Source organism: Trachypithecus francoisi, unplaced genomic scaffold, assembly GCF_009764315.1.
Source record: "Trachypithecus francoisi isolate TF-2019V2 unplaced genomic scaffold, Tfra_2.0 Lachesis_group13, whole genome shotgun sequence".
In the NCBI taxonomy this organism is placed as follows: domain Eukaryota; kingdom Metazoa; phylum Chordata; class Mammalia; order Primates; family Cercopithecidae; genus Trachypithecus; species Trachypithecus francoisi.
In genome coordinates, this window is record NW_022681458.1 from 104950725 (window position 1) to 104967161 (window position 16437).

The 16437-nt window shown below is 36.1% G+C and overlaps 1 protein-coding gene across 8 annotated transcripts in view; it reads right to left on the reverse strand.

The window, feature by feature from the left end:
- Positions 1-10859: 10859 nt before the first annotated feature.
- Positions 10860-16437, reverse strand: part of SPOPL (speckle type BTB/POZ protein like) — a 68938-nt gene continuing 63360 nt past the window's right edge. For 7 of the 8 annotated variants that reach the window (XM_033231641.1, XM_033231640.1, XM_033231639.1 and 4 more), the window contains one exon: positions 15700-16220. In XM_033231641.1, coding sequence (XP_033087532.1) covers positions 16076-16220 — 145 coding nt within the window. In that variant the 3' untranslated portion in view covers positions 15700-16075. Of the gene's footprint in view, positions 16221-16437 lie in introns of all 8 variants that reach the window. The other variant, XM_033231633.1, reaches the window with a different exon arrangement.

Below are 16437 nucleotides of genomic sequence, written 5' to 3' on the forward strand. Positions count from 1 at the left end.
CTCATATTGACAATTTCTAATATCTCTAAAAAGGTAATGGAAACAAAGTTTAGTTTGAAACACGGCTGATGAAATTTGTGTTATAGATCTGATTTTTTTTAAAAAAAACTTTTGCCTTCACAACTTGTTACTGGTAAGGAGATGCAGTATGTTAGGATGCATAAAACATTACTTCACATGTCATGAAGCTGTACAGCTGTTAGGAGTACTCATACAGGTTTTGTGCCCTACATACATAGAAATTGTGATAAATTTCACACAAATTCCATCAAAAAAATATGATTATGCATTGGTAATTATATATGTGCATTTCTGAATATATTCTTACAGAACACAACTTCCATTTTGTCTAGGTATTAATGAGAACTGAATTTACCTCTTGAAATGTTACATATCTGAGAGTTGGAAGGCTTTCCCACAGGCCATTTGGCTCCATGTGTTTCAAACATTGTTTCTCTATTTAATTACCCATATACTTCAATGCCAGGTGCAATAGGACATGTTTATATCATGTAGAACATCTAGCTTTTCACCTTTTTTACATGGTTTCAGAGAGTTAGCATGGTGGGCAAGATTATTCCTAGAACCTGTTGTGTGCCCCACATGCACATGCGCAGATCCCACAAAACACAGCAGAAATACACGTCCAACTCAGTTTCCTTAGTTGGAACTGTGGCCACTCCATTACCTCTCCAAAACTAGGGGAAGAGTGACAGAAAGTTGGGGAGTGAATAGAGGCAAAAGACTTAATTGCAGTCAAAATAGTTTATTTTGTAAATCTTATGAAAATATATGAATATGCAATTGCATTACTAGAATCCCTCCCAGAGCCTTTAAAGGAGCTCATGTGTGCAGTGATGAGCCTTGAAGCTGAAGTTTCATTAGTTTCACTCTAAACCTACACTTTCATGCTAGACACAGCAGCACAGTTGGGCAATATTGGGTCTGCTCCTACCCTCCGTGCTCATGGTCATGAACTTGAGATGGGACCTCAGCACCTATTGTCCTGGAATTGCTTTATCCTCTTCCTATTCCCAATCTCAGCCTCTTTCCCTTTTCTTATGCTAGTGACATCTTCATTTTGTCTTCACACTTCCCACGTCAGAACCTCCAACTGATTGCCAGTAGCCTCAATGAAAGGCAAAAACTCTTGACTCTCTGAAGAACAATTTCTTGCCTGCCTTCCTTTCCCTCCCTCCCTCCCTCCCTCCCTCTTCCTTCCTATCTCCCTCCCTCGTTCTTCCTTTTTCTTTTATCTCTTTCTTTCCTTTTCTATTTTTTGAGACAGAGTCTCGCTCTGTCACCCAGGCTGGAGTGCAGTGCTGTGATCTCAGCTCACCACAACCTCTGCCTCCTGGGTTCAAGCGATTCTCATGCCTCAGCCTCCCGAGTAGCTGGGACTACAGGCGAGTGCCACCATGCCTGGCTAATTTTTGTTTTTAGTAGAGATGGGTTTTTGCCATGTTGACCAGGATGTGGTTTATGTTAACTACTAAGTGTCAGTTGGTGGTGGAGGGCAACTGAGAGCTATTTTCTCCAGTAGTCAGAATGTACCTGTATGTTTGCCGGTTGTGATAGCTGCATTCACAAGCCAGGCGTGGTGGCTCACGCCTGTAATCCTAGCATTTTGGGAGGCTGAGGTGGGGGGATCATTTGAGGTCAGGAGTTCGAGACAAGCCTGGCCAACATGGTGAAACCCTGTCTCTACTAAAAATACAAAAATTGGCTGGGTATGGGTGGTGCTTGCCTGTAATCCCAACTACTTGGGAGGATGAGGCAGGAGAATCACCTGAATCTGGGAGGTGGAGGTTGCAGTGAGCTGAGATGGCGCCATTGTATTCCAGCCGGGGGGACAAGAGAGAAACTCTGCCTAAAAAAAAAAAAAAAAAAAGATAGCTGCATTCACATCTACTCTATCATTCAATCCTCACAACATTACTATGAGATAGTAAAGTTATCAACATTTTTAAAGATGAAGCAATAAACTCAGAGGATAAGTAATTCGACCAAGATTACACAATAAGCAGTGAAGGATTTAATTGCAGACATTGATTCCCAATAGCTTTGATTAAATCAGTATGTGCTGAGAGCAGGGAAATACAGCTGATTGGCTGACCCAAGTCCTAATCATCTGACTTAGACTGAGTGTCCCTTCAATATCTATGCAGCTCTCTCTAGTCACTATATGAGATTTACCAAATCCTTCCTCCAGGCACAAAACATATCTATCTGGCTCATTAAGACAGAAAGTTATGCACAGGAGGAGACTTTGCTCTATACCCCCTATTGGATTTTAAGCTTGTTGGAAATCTTGACTATATACCATCCAAAGCTCAGAAGGGGTTCAGAAATTACAGAGATGACACGGACAATTATGATTTTTCCTCAGATGCTAACAGCTCTCAGATAGTCATAAATAAAGCTGATTTGGGTTATTCAGAGAGCAGAAAAAGAACATACCTTTGAAAGCCTACAAATGTCTTCTCAGAAAATAAACCTGAGACTAAGTGGAAGAAAAGGAGAAACTCTAAAAGGAAATACAGATAAAATAACTAAGAAGTAACATATCAGGCTATAAGGATGAACATGACAACAAAAATAGCTAAAAGAAAGTTAATGAAAATTTTGAAAATGAAAAAGAAATCTTATCTTTATCACTGTTAGTTCTCAGGTGAAAAGCATTTTGATTCTGTGTTTTCATTTCACTCTCATGCTGATTTCTTCATAGAGAAAACAGAACCAGAACACCTGTTTCCTACAACCATATATATATATATATATATATATAACTGTTACAGTAGGTAGCTAGTCAGGTAGGAGTGAGGCAGGAGAGGGTTCCCCACCAACCACCCTACCCCCACCCCCACCCCACCACCAGAAATGTCAGAGGTGATCATCAGATGATGGTCCAGCAGTTATCACACTGGCTTTCTAAAATAACAATTGGTTGCAGCCAGTGCCAGAGGAGGCAGTTTCCTGATGGTCCGGCAGTTGTCATACTAAAATGATAATTGGTCCAGCCAGTGCCAGGGACAGGCAATCTCCCAATAGATAAAAGCACTCGAAATTGGTAATCAGCAGCTTCCAATAAAATATTCAGGAATTGGGTGAGTGGGCACAAGCATGCACATTAAGAAGCAAAATGGTGGAGTATAACCTTCCAGGGGCATTTCACTGGAAATGGGAAGAATGCTTTAGGCAAGCATGCATACAACTCCAGTAAACACACTGCACATCCTTACCTCCAAAGTGTTAGCAGGTCACCGTACGGGTGACTCACCCTAAGGGAAGAATCATTGGAAAAGGGATTCAAGACCCTGGAAATAGGCCACCATATAAACTCCAAGTCAAAAGGTCAAATGGCACACTTGACCCTCACAGTGCCCGCTTGGGTCTCTTCCAAGTGTACTTTTCCTTGTTTTCCTGCTTTAAAACTTTTTTTTTTTTTTTTTTTGAGACGGAGTCTCGCTCTGTCGCCCAGGCTGGAGTACAGTGGCTGGATCTCAGCTCACTGCAAGCTCCGCCTCCCGGGTTTACGCCATTCTCCTGCCTCAGCCTCCCGAGTAGCTGGGACTACAGGCGCCCGCCACCTCGCCCGGCTAGTTTTTTGTATTTTTTAGTAGAGACGGGGTTTCACCGTGTTAGCCAGGATGGTCTCGATCTCCTGACCTCGTGATCCGCCCATCTCGGCCTCCCAAAGTGCTGGGATTACAGGCTTGAGCCACCGCGCCCGGCCAAAACTTTTTAATAAACTTCTACTCCTGCTGTGAAACTTGCCTCGGTCTCTTTTTCTACCTTCTGACCCTAAGTAGAATTCTTTCTTTTGAGGAGGAAAGAATTCAGGTTGCTGCAGACTGGTCAGATTCATTGATCATAACCTGGATATTTGCCACCACTAACGAAACCTACCATAACCTACTTTGATCCTACTCTCCTTCCCTCTTGTTAAATTGGACAAAAGTAACTATCCTTTCTCCTATTTACTTTATTGAATACCACCACAACGTGCATGAAATTATACACAACCCATTAGCCTGTTTCCTGTATATTTATGCCCTTCCTCTCACTTGGGTATTCCCATTAGCTTAACAATTTTTGTTTGTTATCAGAGTAGTACATGTACATAATATAAAGAGTCAAACAGTAAAACAAATGGACAGGACTGAAAGGAGAAATAAACAATTCAACAACTATAGTTGGTGAGATCAGCCTCCCTCTCTCAGTAACTGATAGAAAATAGCACACAAAAATTAGTAAAATATAGAAGATTTGAATAGCATTACCAATCAATTGGACCTAACACACATTTGTGTGTTGCTACAGAAAACAACTGACAGTTACATTCTTTTCAATGCATTTGAAACATTTACCAAGATAAACTACATGCTGAGTACTAAAACAAGCATCAGTAAGTATCAATGGCTTGAGTATATCAGAGAATTAAGTTAAAAATTAAAAATGAGAGATATAGAAAAATACCAGCTATTTGGAAATCAAGCTAAAACACTTCCAAATGACTCAATGATAAAAGAAAAAAATCACGAGGAAGTTAGAAAATGGTTGAAATGGAACAATAATGAAAACACAATAAAAATAATTTGTAAGATGCCATTAAAAGATTTTCTTAAAGTTATGGCTTTAAATGCTATGTCTGGAAGGAATAAAGGTGTAAAATCCATGATCTAAGCTTCTAACTTAAAAAGCTAGGAAAAAGATGGACAAATTAAACAGCATAATGAAAAAGAAGGAAATAATTAGTCAAGTTGGAAATCAATAAAATAGGTAATACACAACAGGAAAAAAATCAAGAGATAAAAAAATTGACCTTTGAAAAGATTAAAGCTGATAAACTTTTACCAAGAGCAATCAAGAAAGGGGAAAAAAATACTAAAATTAGAAATGAAGAAGGGCTATTACTTCATGTCATACAAACATTAAAAGGTTAACAAAAAGGGAACATAATGAACAAATAACTTCATGCAAATAAGTCTGACAACATCCATAAAATGGTTACGATAGGAAATAGTAAAAGACCCAGCTGTGGCCTAGAAATTGAAATTATCAAAGATTTGAAACTATAATAAAAATGTTGAGAATATAGTGGAAAGATGAACAATATGCATGAAGAGAATAAGAAATTTTAGTAGAGGCATTGGAACACTGAAAGAATCAGATGGAAACTCTGGAAGTAAACTCATTAGGTAGGTTTAACAGCAAACTGGACTCGATTTAGGAAATAATGTGTGAACTTGAAAATAGGTCAATAGATAATACCCACATTGAAAAACAAACCAGTTAAAGAATGAAAAAAAGAAAAACAAAACAAAACAGAGCATCTGAGATATATGAGGCAACATCAAATGACTTAATATATGCATAATTGGAGTCACAGATGGAGAGGAAAGAGTATGAAGAAGAAAAAATATTTAAAGAAATAATGACTGGAGATTTTTGAAAATTAATGAAAGACATTAACCTATACATCCAAAAAGCTCAAGAAATCCTAAGGAGGATCAATTCAGAGAAAATCATACCTGCAGTAAAACTGCTGAAAATCAAAGATAAAGAACAAATTTTAAAAGCAAATGAAGCAGGGGAAGAAAACACATATTACACACAGTGGAACAATACAAACCACCGCAAAACAAAACAAGAAACAAAAACAAAAACCACAGAGCAGGACCCAGTGAAAAAACATCTTTAAAGTCCTGGGGGCGGGGCGGGGGTGGGGAGGTGGTGCGGGGCAGGTTGGGAAACACCTATCAATTTAGCATTCAATATCCAGTGAAATGGTCATTTAAAAATGGATTCTTTCTGATCATTTTAGAAAGAAAAAATAAGTTTTAAAAAATGAAGGAGAAATAAAAGCAATTTGAGACACACAAAAGCTTCACTAGAAGAAATGCTAATAGAAATTCTTCAGGCTAAATGGAATTTACGCTAGAAGGAAATAAAGATCTGAAAGAAGGGACAAAGAGCCCTGAAAGGGTAAATATTTGGGTAAATGTAATTGATATTTTTCTGTAAGAAAAAAAAAAAAAAAAAAAAAAGGACCAGGCGCGGCGGCACACACCTGTAATCTCAGCACTTTGGGAGGCCAAGGCAGGCAGATCACGAGGCCAGGAAATTGAGACCATCCTGGCTAATATGGTGAAACCCCGTCTCTATGAAAAATACAAAAAATTTAGCAGGGCGTGATGGCGGGCGCCTGTATACAGTCCCAGCTACTTGGGAGGCTGATGTAGAAGAATGGTGTGAACCTGGCAGGCGGAGCTTGCAGTGACAGAGATCGCCCCACTGCACTCCAGCCTGGGCGACAGAGCAAGACTACCTCTCAACAACAACAACAACAACAAACACTCCGTATGTATATGTTTTAAATGTACTTTAAAAACTCTTGCCTATTTTAAATTTAAAAAATTTATCTTGTGTTTTATATCATGTGTAGAAGTAAAATATAAGCAGATAGAAGCACAAAAGGTTGAACAGAATGAGACTGCTGGATGTGAAGTGTCGTATTAGTTGAAATAGACTATGCTAAAGGTACTGTAATCTTTAGGGCAACTTGAAAACAGATGAAAGGAATTGTAGGAAAAGTTTGAATATGCAAGATAAAACGGAAAATGTTAAAGAGCAATTCATTCAGTATAAACCAGGAGAGGAGAGAGAAGGGAATAAAAAATGGATGGAATAAATAAATATTAGATATCAAGATGGAAGAGTTAAACCAAAACTTAAAAATAATCACATTAATTGAAATGGAGTAAACACTCCAAGTGCAGAGATTTTCACATTGGATAAAAGGCAAGATTCAACTATATGCTATTTACATGAAACACACTTTGGAGAGAAGTAAACTGAAGGTAAAAGAATGGGGAAAGATAACTTTTAAAACAGTATAAAAAGCTGATGTGGCAACAGTAATCATTAAAGTAACTCTAAAATGAAGAGTATATTTCCTCAAGTATATTTTTATTAAATATCGGTACATGATAGTATGGCTTATTTTTTCTACTTTATGTAGTATTCATTTATCACTATTGATAAAGATCTTTCGTGAAAATTAAAAAAATCAACAAATCAAGAAGACATAACAAACTTAAATATGTGTGCCCTTGATAACAAAATTTCAAAATACACACAAAGTTAACAGAACTAAAGGGAGAAGCACACCAATCCATGGATAAAGTTAGAGATTTTAACACCATTGTTCAGTAATTGCTGGAAAAAAGGAAACAAAAATGAGTAAACATATAGATTTAAATAGTACTATCAATCAGCTCTACCTAATTGTCATTCATAACACACAACAATTAACTGCAGAAAACAGTTTTTTCAAATGCATATAAAATCTTCACACAGACTATATTCTGTGCCATAAAACAAGTATCAATAAATGTCAACTGATTGAAATTATACAGAGTATATTATCTGACCACCACAGATTTAAGTAAGAGATCAATAAAACTATGATACCCAGGAAAATTCTCCCAAATACAGAAGGTAAACCCATGAGCCACAGAATAAATTCCAAGGCACATTAGAAAATATTTTGAACTTGTGATAATGTACATACAACAAACAAATTATAGAATGTAATTAAGGCAGCAGCTAGAGAAAAATTAAAAACTTTACATGCTTATAAGAAAAGAACTATATAAAAATCAGTGATTTAAGTCTTCACCTTAAGAAGCTAGGAAACAAAGGGTAAGTAATAAAGCTAAATGAGGACACACTGATAAAACAAAAAATGGACACCAACAGAGAAAATGAACAAAGTCTGTTTTTTATAAATATCTAGCAAGATTGATCATTATTAATAACTGTTTCTCTAATTGTCAGCAAGGTGAACTAAAGTAAAGGACACGTCTATTTTTGTATTTTTTTGGCATCACTGTATCTTATACCAAATAAGGGCTCAATTGTGTAATTATTACTAACAGGAGACAATTGTCCATTCAGCCTAAAACCTTAAATCCCAAGAGGAATGGATTTGATCAAGATTTTGATGTGCTAAGTTCTTTTATGCTTGAATGTTAACAGTTCTCACTCTCTCTCTCTCTCTCTCTCTCTCTCTCTCACACACACACACACACACACACACACACACACACACACTCGGTAAGTGTCTTTTTTAAAAAAATTTTTTAGACAGGGTCTCAATCTGTCTGGAGTGCAGTAATGTGATCTTGGCTCACTGCAGCCTTAACTTCCTAGGCTCAATCGATCGTCCCCCTTAGCTTCCCGAGTAGCTGGGACTACAGGCCCATGCCATCATACCCCGCAGTACAAAATTTCTGCAGTTTTCGTAGAGACGGGGTTTTTGAACTCCCAGGCTCAAGCGATCTGCCTGCCTCAGCCTCCCAAAGTGCTGGGATTGTAGGCATGAGCCACCTCACCCGGCTGGGAAACGTCTTTTCAAAATAAGAGGAATTTACATTATCCTAGCAATTGCATGCCACATTACTTCCAAATGATTATAAACATCTCATCACAGTAATGATGGTCTGCGTAAGAATTAAATACAAACTGCCAAATCAACCACATGACCTGTATTACGTTTCCCAAGCTTGGTGTAGTCAATTATTTCACTGATTTACTGTTCTTGATTTTACCATCTTTGCCATTCTGGATAGCTTTGATATACTGACTTGCCCAGAGTGTACATTTTAAAAATATTTAACCTTTTTTTCTTATTAATAATGTAATACATTGTTTTATGAAAAGCTTGGAAAGGCTGGGCGCGGTGGCTCAAGCCTGTAATCCCAGCACTTTGGGAGGCCGAGACGGGCGGATCACGAGGTCAGGAGATCGAGACCATCCTGGCTAACACGGTGAAACCCCGTCTCTACTAAAAAATACAAAAAACTAGCCGGGCGAGGTGGCGGGCGCCTGTAGTCCCAGCTACTCGGGAGGCTGAGGCAGGAGAATGGCGTAAACCCGGGAGGCGGAGCTTGCAGTGAGCGGAGATCCGGCCACTGCACTCCAGCCTGGGCGATAGAGCCAGACTCTGTCTCAACAAAAAAAAAAAAAAAAGAAAAGCTTGGAAAATGCGGTACATTGGAACAAATGACCCCGGTACATAATCTGAAGACAAATATTATCATTATATTCTTGTCTTATATTTTCCTCAAGTATATTTTTACTAAGTATCGGTATGTGATAGTATGGCTTATTTTTTCTACTTTATGTAGTATTCATTTTTTTTCTCCTATCTTCCAGTAAAATTTTGTGGGATATTTTCTTCCTTGTAGAGTCCGTAAGTCTCAAGAAAATTCCTAGACTTTTTCCATTTTATTTTCTGCCACTGTGTTGAGATCTTATTTCCCATCGATGGTTTCTGTCAGTACATGTATCTTGTGGATTCTCTCTGGATTTTCCTAGCCATTTTACCAAGTTGGCATGAAATTCTAAATTTGAGTCTCCTAGGAAGACAACTGTATAAAATTTCCAAATATAGGCCTACTTTCTCCTATAATTGGAGCATCCATTTCCTCACTCAGATTCTACTTCTTTCCTCAAAGATTCATTTCTTCTTTGAAAAATCTTTTACATTTTAACTTCCTATTTGGCCACTCAGCAGAACGTGACACTGTTAGACATTTCTTTTCCTGAAACATTCTCCTCTCCAACTTCCTGGAGGGAAACTTTCCTGATTTAATCTTATTATGCATCCTCTTTAGCATAATGATAAAATTTTTTGTTTCTGCCCTAAGCTGCCTTCTTTTCAGCCCACATAAGCAGATTATCATTTGTGTATTGATGATTACTTCCTTTATAACTGAGATCACTTTTATGATTCACATATCCAACCCGAATGCACCACAGGAACCCTAAGTTCAACAGCCTCCAAATGAAATTTTTTTTTTCCCAAAAATATTCCCATTCTTGTGATTACTCTATCAGTGAACAGAACTACCCTCCACCCAGTTAGCCAAATGCAAAACCTGGAACCTGGAAGCCACTCAACTCCTCTTTCTCCCTTCTACCATATGAAATTTATTTTCAAGTTGTTTCAATGTTTCCTCTCAACTCTCCCCCTAATGGAAAAAGCCCCCTCCAAACTAAGTAAAGATTGACAGATTGTTGATCAGCATGAAATACCCCCATTTGAAATACTTCTGTCCTCCCAGGTTGTCAGATTCCTTTAATAAGGTCTGTAATAAACTGTAACCCCACCTTACTGGTTTGTGTTAGTCCTTTCTTCCCTTTACACAGTAGGATATAGTCATGTTCATTTTCATTTCTATAAATGTTCTATATGAACCTTAGTCAGCCTCTAAGACTTCAAATAATGGGCTGGATGACACCCTCACTAAACTGCTTAGTTTCCACTGAATCTCAGTTTAGACATCACTTTCTCAGAAAAGTCATCTGGGACTCCCACCCTCACCCCAGTCTAGGGGCTCCTCTTGTATTCCTATCACAATTATCCCCTACTATTATATGACTGCACTTTCTTCAAGAAAATAAACTTTATGAACACACAGACCATTTCTACTTTATCACTGTAAACAGCTCTACACAGTGCCAGGCACTCCATTTAATTAACCGCTAACATAAATTAAATTGAATTGTCTTTTTCTTCATCTCTCTATTCTTGTCCTTATAATCTGGAACATTTCTCAACCTTGTCTTCTACTGATTCAAATGTCTGCTTTATCATTTCTGGTGTTGATCAAATTTAATGCACCTAACTTTAGTACCTTTTTTCAATTGCATGTCATTCTCATTTTTCATCTTTGCCTGTTACAATGACTATCACAATTATTTTACGACTTTATAAAAACAGTCTAAAAACCTCTGCTTATGGCAATGTATCTATTTTAGAGCAGAATAGCAGAGTTCTTGGTGCACTGTTTTTTTTTTTTTGCTGTAATTATTATTTACCAATCCCACCTTTTTTTCTTTGCTTGTTATCGATTAAGGCTTGGTTTGAATCTGAGCAAATGGGTAGGATACCATTGAAATTGTTCAGGTGTTATGTCACAGGCTGGCAAAAGACTACACCTGCACCCTTTACAAAAGGAACAAGGGGGTGGGGGAAGAGCCAGGGAGAGATGGAAAGGAAGCACAAGAGGACAACAGGAATGACAAACCTTTTGCTTGCCACTGTACACCGCAGAGGCATGCAGACCTCTCTGGTATTCCCCAACACCCCCCCAAAAGCAAAAACATATTATGTGAAAGATTTCTACCAATGTGTCTTCTATTTAAAAACAGTGATCAAAGCAAATGCCACTCTTTGTCTTTTCTTAGGAACAAATGATTCTGGGGTGGTAGATGGAGACATCACATCCCAATGTTCTCAAACTATTAAGGGGACTAGCTGCGGCAGAGTAGGAAGCAAAAGGTTACACAAAGTTCATTAGTAACATTTATAATATTATTAACCACTTATCCTACTTTACTATGCTTGCATATAAGATGTTCTAAATTTTTCAACCCGCTTTTATTCTATTAGAGAAAATTCAGTGCATGTATGTGTGTCTGAGATACATGGAAGGTTTTTCACTGTGCCTTTCTACTACCACATTGGTCATAATTTTAAAGCACGAATTGTGTTACTGTTATTAAACTGATTCAGGAATATCCTGCCCCAATTTGCTTTTTGATAGCATCACATGATTAAACTGTCTGGGATAACTGAAATTAATACGGGATAGGAATGACAGGGAAAAGGTGATCTCTAAGTGTTACATTAATCGTACGTAGCATTAGAATAAGTCATCCAGTATTGATGGTTCATACATATTAAAATAAATGCATATTAATATTTCACAGTTAAGAATGTCTTCAATCGGTTCCAAAAAATAAAAGCTTACCTATATAGAAAAGGCAATTACTATGCATATCAAATACATATCAAATACATGGCTCTTTCACAAAGCATCATACCAATCTAAAAAAGAGTATGCATTTTTCAAATAAACACAAGATAAGCCAATTAATTCTGAATAAGTAGTAACAACTTTATTTTAACTTATGTTGAAATGCAAAAAATATTTTCAGCAACAAGATACAAGTATTATGTATCTTATCATTAACAACAGCTAATTAAAAACGAGCCTGAAAAGTTCAATATAAGTTTTTATACACTTGAATCTTGAAAATCAATTTCCCCAAGAACTAATCTTTAAATAATTTTTGCGGAATTTCATTTTCAAAAATGAGACTCACGTAAGTTACACCTTCATTTTTTAAAACTGAATGCAAAATTTACTGGGTTACAGTATACAATGATAAATTCTGACAACAGAAAGATTTAAATATAATAATTTCTTTTCAAACATAAAGTTTACATACTGCAAACAGAAGACACTGTGTGATTTCATTCCCAGTAAGGAGTTAGTCTTGCATATGGTAGGCACTCAATATTTGTTCAACTGGACCTAAAATTTACATCATTCCATGAACACTTAAATAAAGTAGAGCTCATTAACTTGTATAAAAAAGGTTTGTAAAATATACTTATGTGTGCGGAAAGTGCTGTCTTTATAATCTGAGAACACTAAAACAAACCCACTCACCCACCCATCTTCTTTTGTAAGAATACATTGAATATTTTTATTTTATCCATCAAAGAGCATGCGTGTCCAAGTCAGAATAATTCACCTCTTCAAGTATGCTTGGCTCTAAGCCAAGTATATTTAAGTATGTTGAGTTGGATTTTCACAAGCCCTGTTCTATTTTAGTAACACTGGATCATATCTATGACCCACATTTTATAAGGAATTCTGATTAAGATTTTAAACTTATGCACAAAATTTAAACGGGTAAATTATTAATTCTAATTTTGGTCATCTAAGCTCTTATTTAGATCCAGTTTTAAAAAAACCAATAATGTTCATGACAATTTTTTGAGATCTTTGTTAATATTTTAAAACAATTTTATTATAACTCATGTCCTAAAAAGGCACTGTTTTCACATTTCATCATGCAGTAAATTGATCACATTTTTGAAAATTATCATTTGCTCTGTTAATCAATTGTCCTCCAAAGTAAAGCACATTTAAATGAAATATTTCTGCTAACCTGAACTTTCAACATTTAACTGATTTCTATTTCCAGAAATTCACTCTTTTTAACATACCACACACAAGCCTCAAGCAAATAAAGGTATTTACACACACACAGACACACACGCATACACACACACACGATCACATATTTCATGCAAGGTTCTCCAATTACCATTTCAAGACAATGACACATGACTATTCAAGGAGGTAACATTGGCAAGCCATATTATGGCACCTTCATTATTTGTGCTCCAAATATCAACACACATTAAAATTAAAAAATGAAAAGGCACAAATATAGTATTTCTAAGTGTTGGTCTAAACAACAGTTACTCAATGATTATTTTTATAGTATGTAACATTTTAAACCATTCACTACTTTCTCAGAAAAAGCCCTGCTTAAGGTGACAAAGGGAAACAGGAACAGGCTAATAGTTCAAAAGGCTGGACAGAATATCTATGCCCACTTTGAAAGTAATGTATGTAGTTTAAAATGAGGGGGAGGAGGCTATTAGAGCACTCATGTCAGAATACATTAAGTGTTTTTATCATTGCCTCAAGAACCCACAATACCAAAAATATACATAATAAATAAAAAAATAAATCAACTACCGTATGATTCTGTTAGTATAATGGTAGGCATTATATTATCTGAAAAGTGGACATTTCTACAAACATGGATATTCTTACAGCACAGTGTTTGACATTTTTGGTACAAAATGTGCTACCAAACTAAAAAAAAAATCTTTATAATAAAATCCTTAAGATTTGCAATAAACTCTTGAGTAAGTAGAAGAAGCTGAAATGTTCATTATATGGTATTTTTACTGAAGTCACTGTGGTTAGAAATATAGATTCAAGCGGTGAATTAATTCACAATGTGCCGGTGTGGTATGCATTGGATATAAATGGATACATCAGTACTTTTCTGATACATGACAACATAATTCTATAGCCTGAGGGAATTTTTGTTTTCTTATAAGACCCTCGCAAAATCTTAAATTGGAAATGTATACATATGTATGTGTGTACGTGTATTTTTAAAATTGTAATATTGCAAACTTAAGAGGCTCAATCTTATGACGGATTTAAGGAATTGAATTTCTACCTCCCATAATACCTTTACACAGGATGAAGGGTGAAGTCCATCACCAGGTAAGAATCTTTCTTCTATCCCAAGAGATTCTTCCAATTTATAATTTAAGTTACCATGACAAAGAATGAAACTACATAGAAAGTAATGAAGACAGGTGAAAATACGATCTTTTTAAACTCCAGGTTGTTGTGGATAACAAAAGGTTATTTGAGATTTTTCAATGTAAATATGAATCCAGATGAATCTGGATACATTAAAATTGCTTCAGTTAACACCTAACAAAGAGATAGCAAAAATAAGGTCTATTTGAAAACACCTCAAGCTTCATTTTTACTTTTGTCCTGAATTCAAACATTAAAGAAACAAATTATACAGATTTTTATCTGAAGAATAGTTACGTTTGCAAACATAGGTATATGCATTTTTTTCCAGTGACACACTTTTTCCCTTGTGGTCAAACATAAATCTTGCCCTTAAGAAGCACATTGTCACCACCACAGTAAGTCAGATATGATGCCCCGACACTGACTACTTCTGCTTCTCCAGGACAATGCACCAGAACAAACCTCCCTTAAGAACACAACTATCAAACACTGAACGTGTATATGCATTTAAAGCTAAAATTCATTTATAATAAAGAACTGGCCCATGAAAAGCAGTTTATAAATAGTTTATCCTGTTCACATTATGCAGAATTTCAGTATCATCCACAATGTTAGTACAGTAACCGAAACACAATGAAGAAAAACGGGAGTCGGGGGAGGTTCCTAGTGTGACCTGACATAGTCTAAGGGTTTTCTCCTTTTGTATGCATCTCCCACAGGCAAGTATCAGTTCACTATGTGAAGGAGAGTTGACTATCCAGGATTCATTTATTGTTCGGGTGTCTTTTCCAAAGTGTGAGAAAATAGGAGTCAATTCAATAATGTCTGTAATCCGAACCAATTTAACTACAATCAAGGATACCTTTCTTATCTATTATCACAAACATCCCAGTTGTCTCCATCTAAAAATTTCTTTCAAAAGACACAATTAATTATACCTTATTAATTCCCTCAAAAGCAAAAAAATATATGTACCATTCAGCATACAAAAGTTACACAGTAAAAGTGCATATATATCTTTCTTAATTGGCCCACTCATTAAATCTACATTTGGTCATCCTTACTTTTAACATGTACAGAATTCTTCATATAAATGTAGGTCAGTATAAATTAAAAAAAAATTACTTCCACACAATACATGCTTTCTTCATGAAATCTTAACCTCAATCAGTTCTTAATCATTGTAAACTTAGAATAAACCCACAGTTTGTTGGACAGTTAACATACAAGACAAACATCACAAATGTCACTAAAAATCTGGGCCAACTCATTGCATATTTGCCCCCTGAAATGAAAAATAAATTAGAACTGAAGCAGTGTATTGCCATAACTTACCTTGAAGGTAAGAGGGTTCTCCCATATTTATAGAACTTAGACTGGAGACATTACTGGTAATCTCCAATACAAGTGCTTTTAAAGAGAACTTAGTTTTAAACTTTGAGATAGCATAGGACAAACCCTATAAAATTCATTTTTCTTTTTGCAAAATAATGGAAGATCCTTTTGAAACTTAATATCTTCAGTTATCAATATTACTGCATTATGGAGCTAGTGCAATCCTGCATAGCCTTGGTCAAAATGACAAGGCACAATAAAAAAAAAATAAAGTATTATATGAACAAGAGAAGTCATTGAAGATAATTTAAGGCCTTGAAGTGAATTAATCAGTCTAATTTAAAGCTGAAGAATAAACCATAAATTATCCACCTGAAATGCAAGCAATATGCTTTTTCAGCTTCTGTTCTGTGGACAAAATAACAGAAACAACTCTTGCTTATGGTTTGTGTATTAGAATCCTTCTGGACCTGGAGGAGTAAAAGTCAGTTCCATTTTTCAACTGTTCATGGAAGATTTCAGGACTGTTTTAGCCGTTTTCGTGGAATGCCAAACTGTGGACACTGTGCAGACGCTAGTGCTCGAAAAGCTTCTGCTACTAAATGAGGGTGAGACTGAATCATGGACTTCCACCCCGATGTTTCCATTATGTCGGTTGCTTGGCTGAAAAATAGAATTAAAAAGATGTTTACTAAAGAATACTTTTCAAAATGTACTGTTGCACTGTCAATTTTTTAAAAACTTGCAAATTTCAAAATATTTGGATACTTTTTACCTAGGTATTTGAATCATTTGCTTTTATTAAAATACCATCTTTATCTTACTGGTATTTTCTGTGGCAACTGAAACTATTAAATTTTTCTGGAAGTTCTACTCCCTT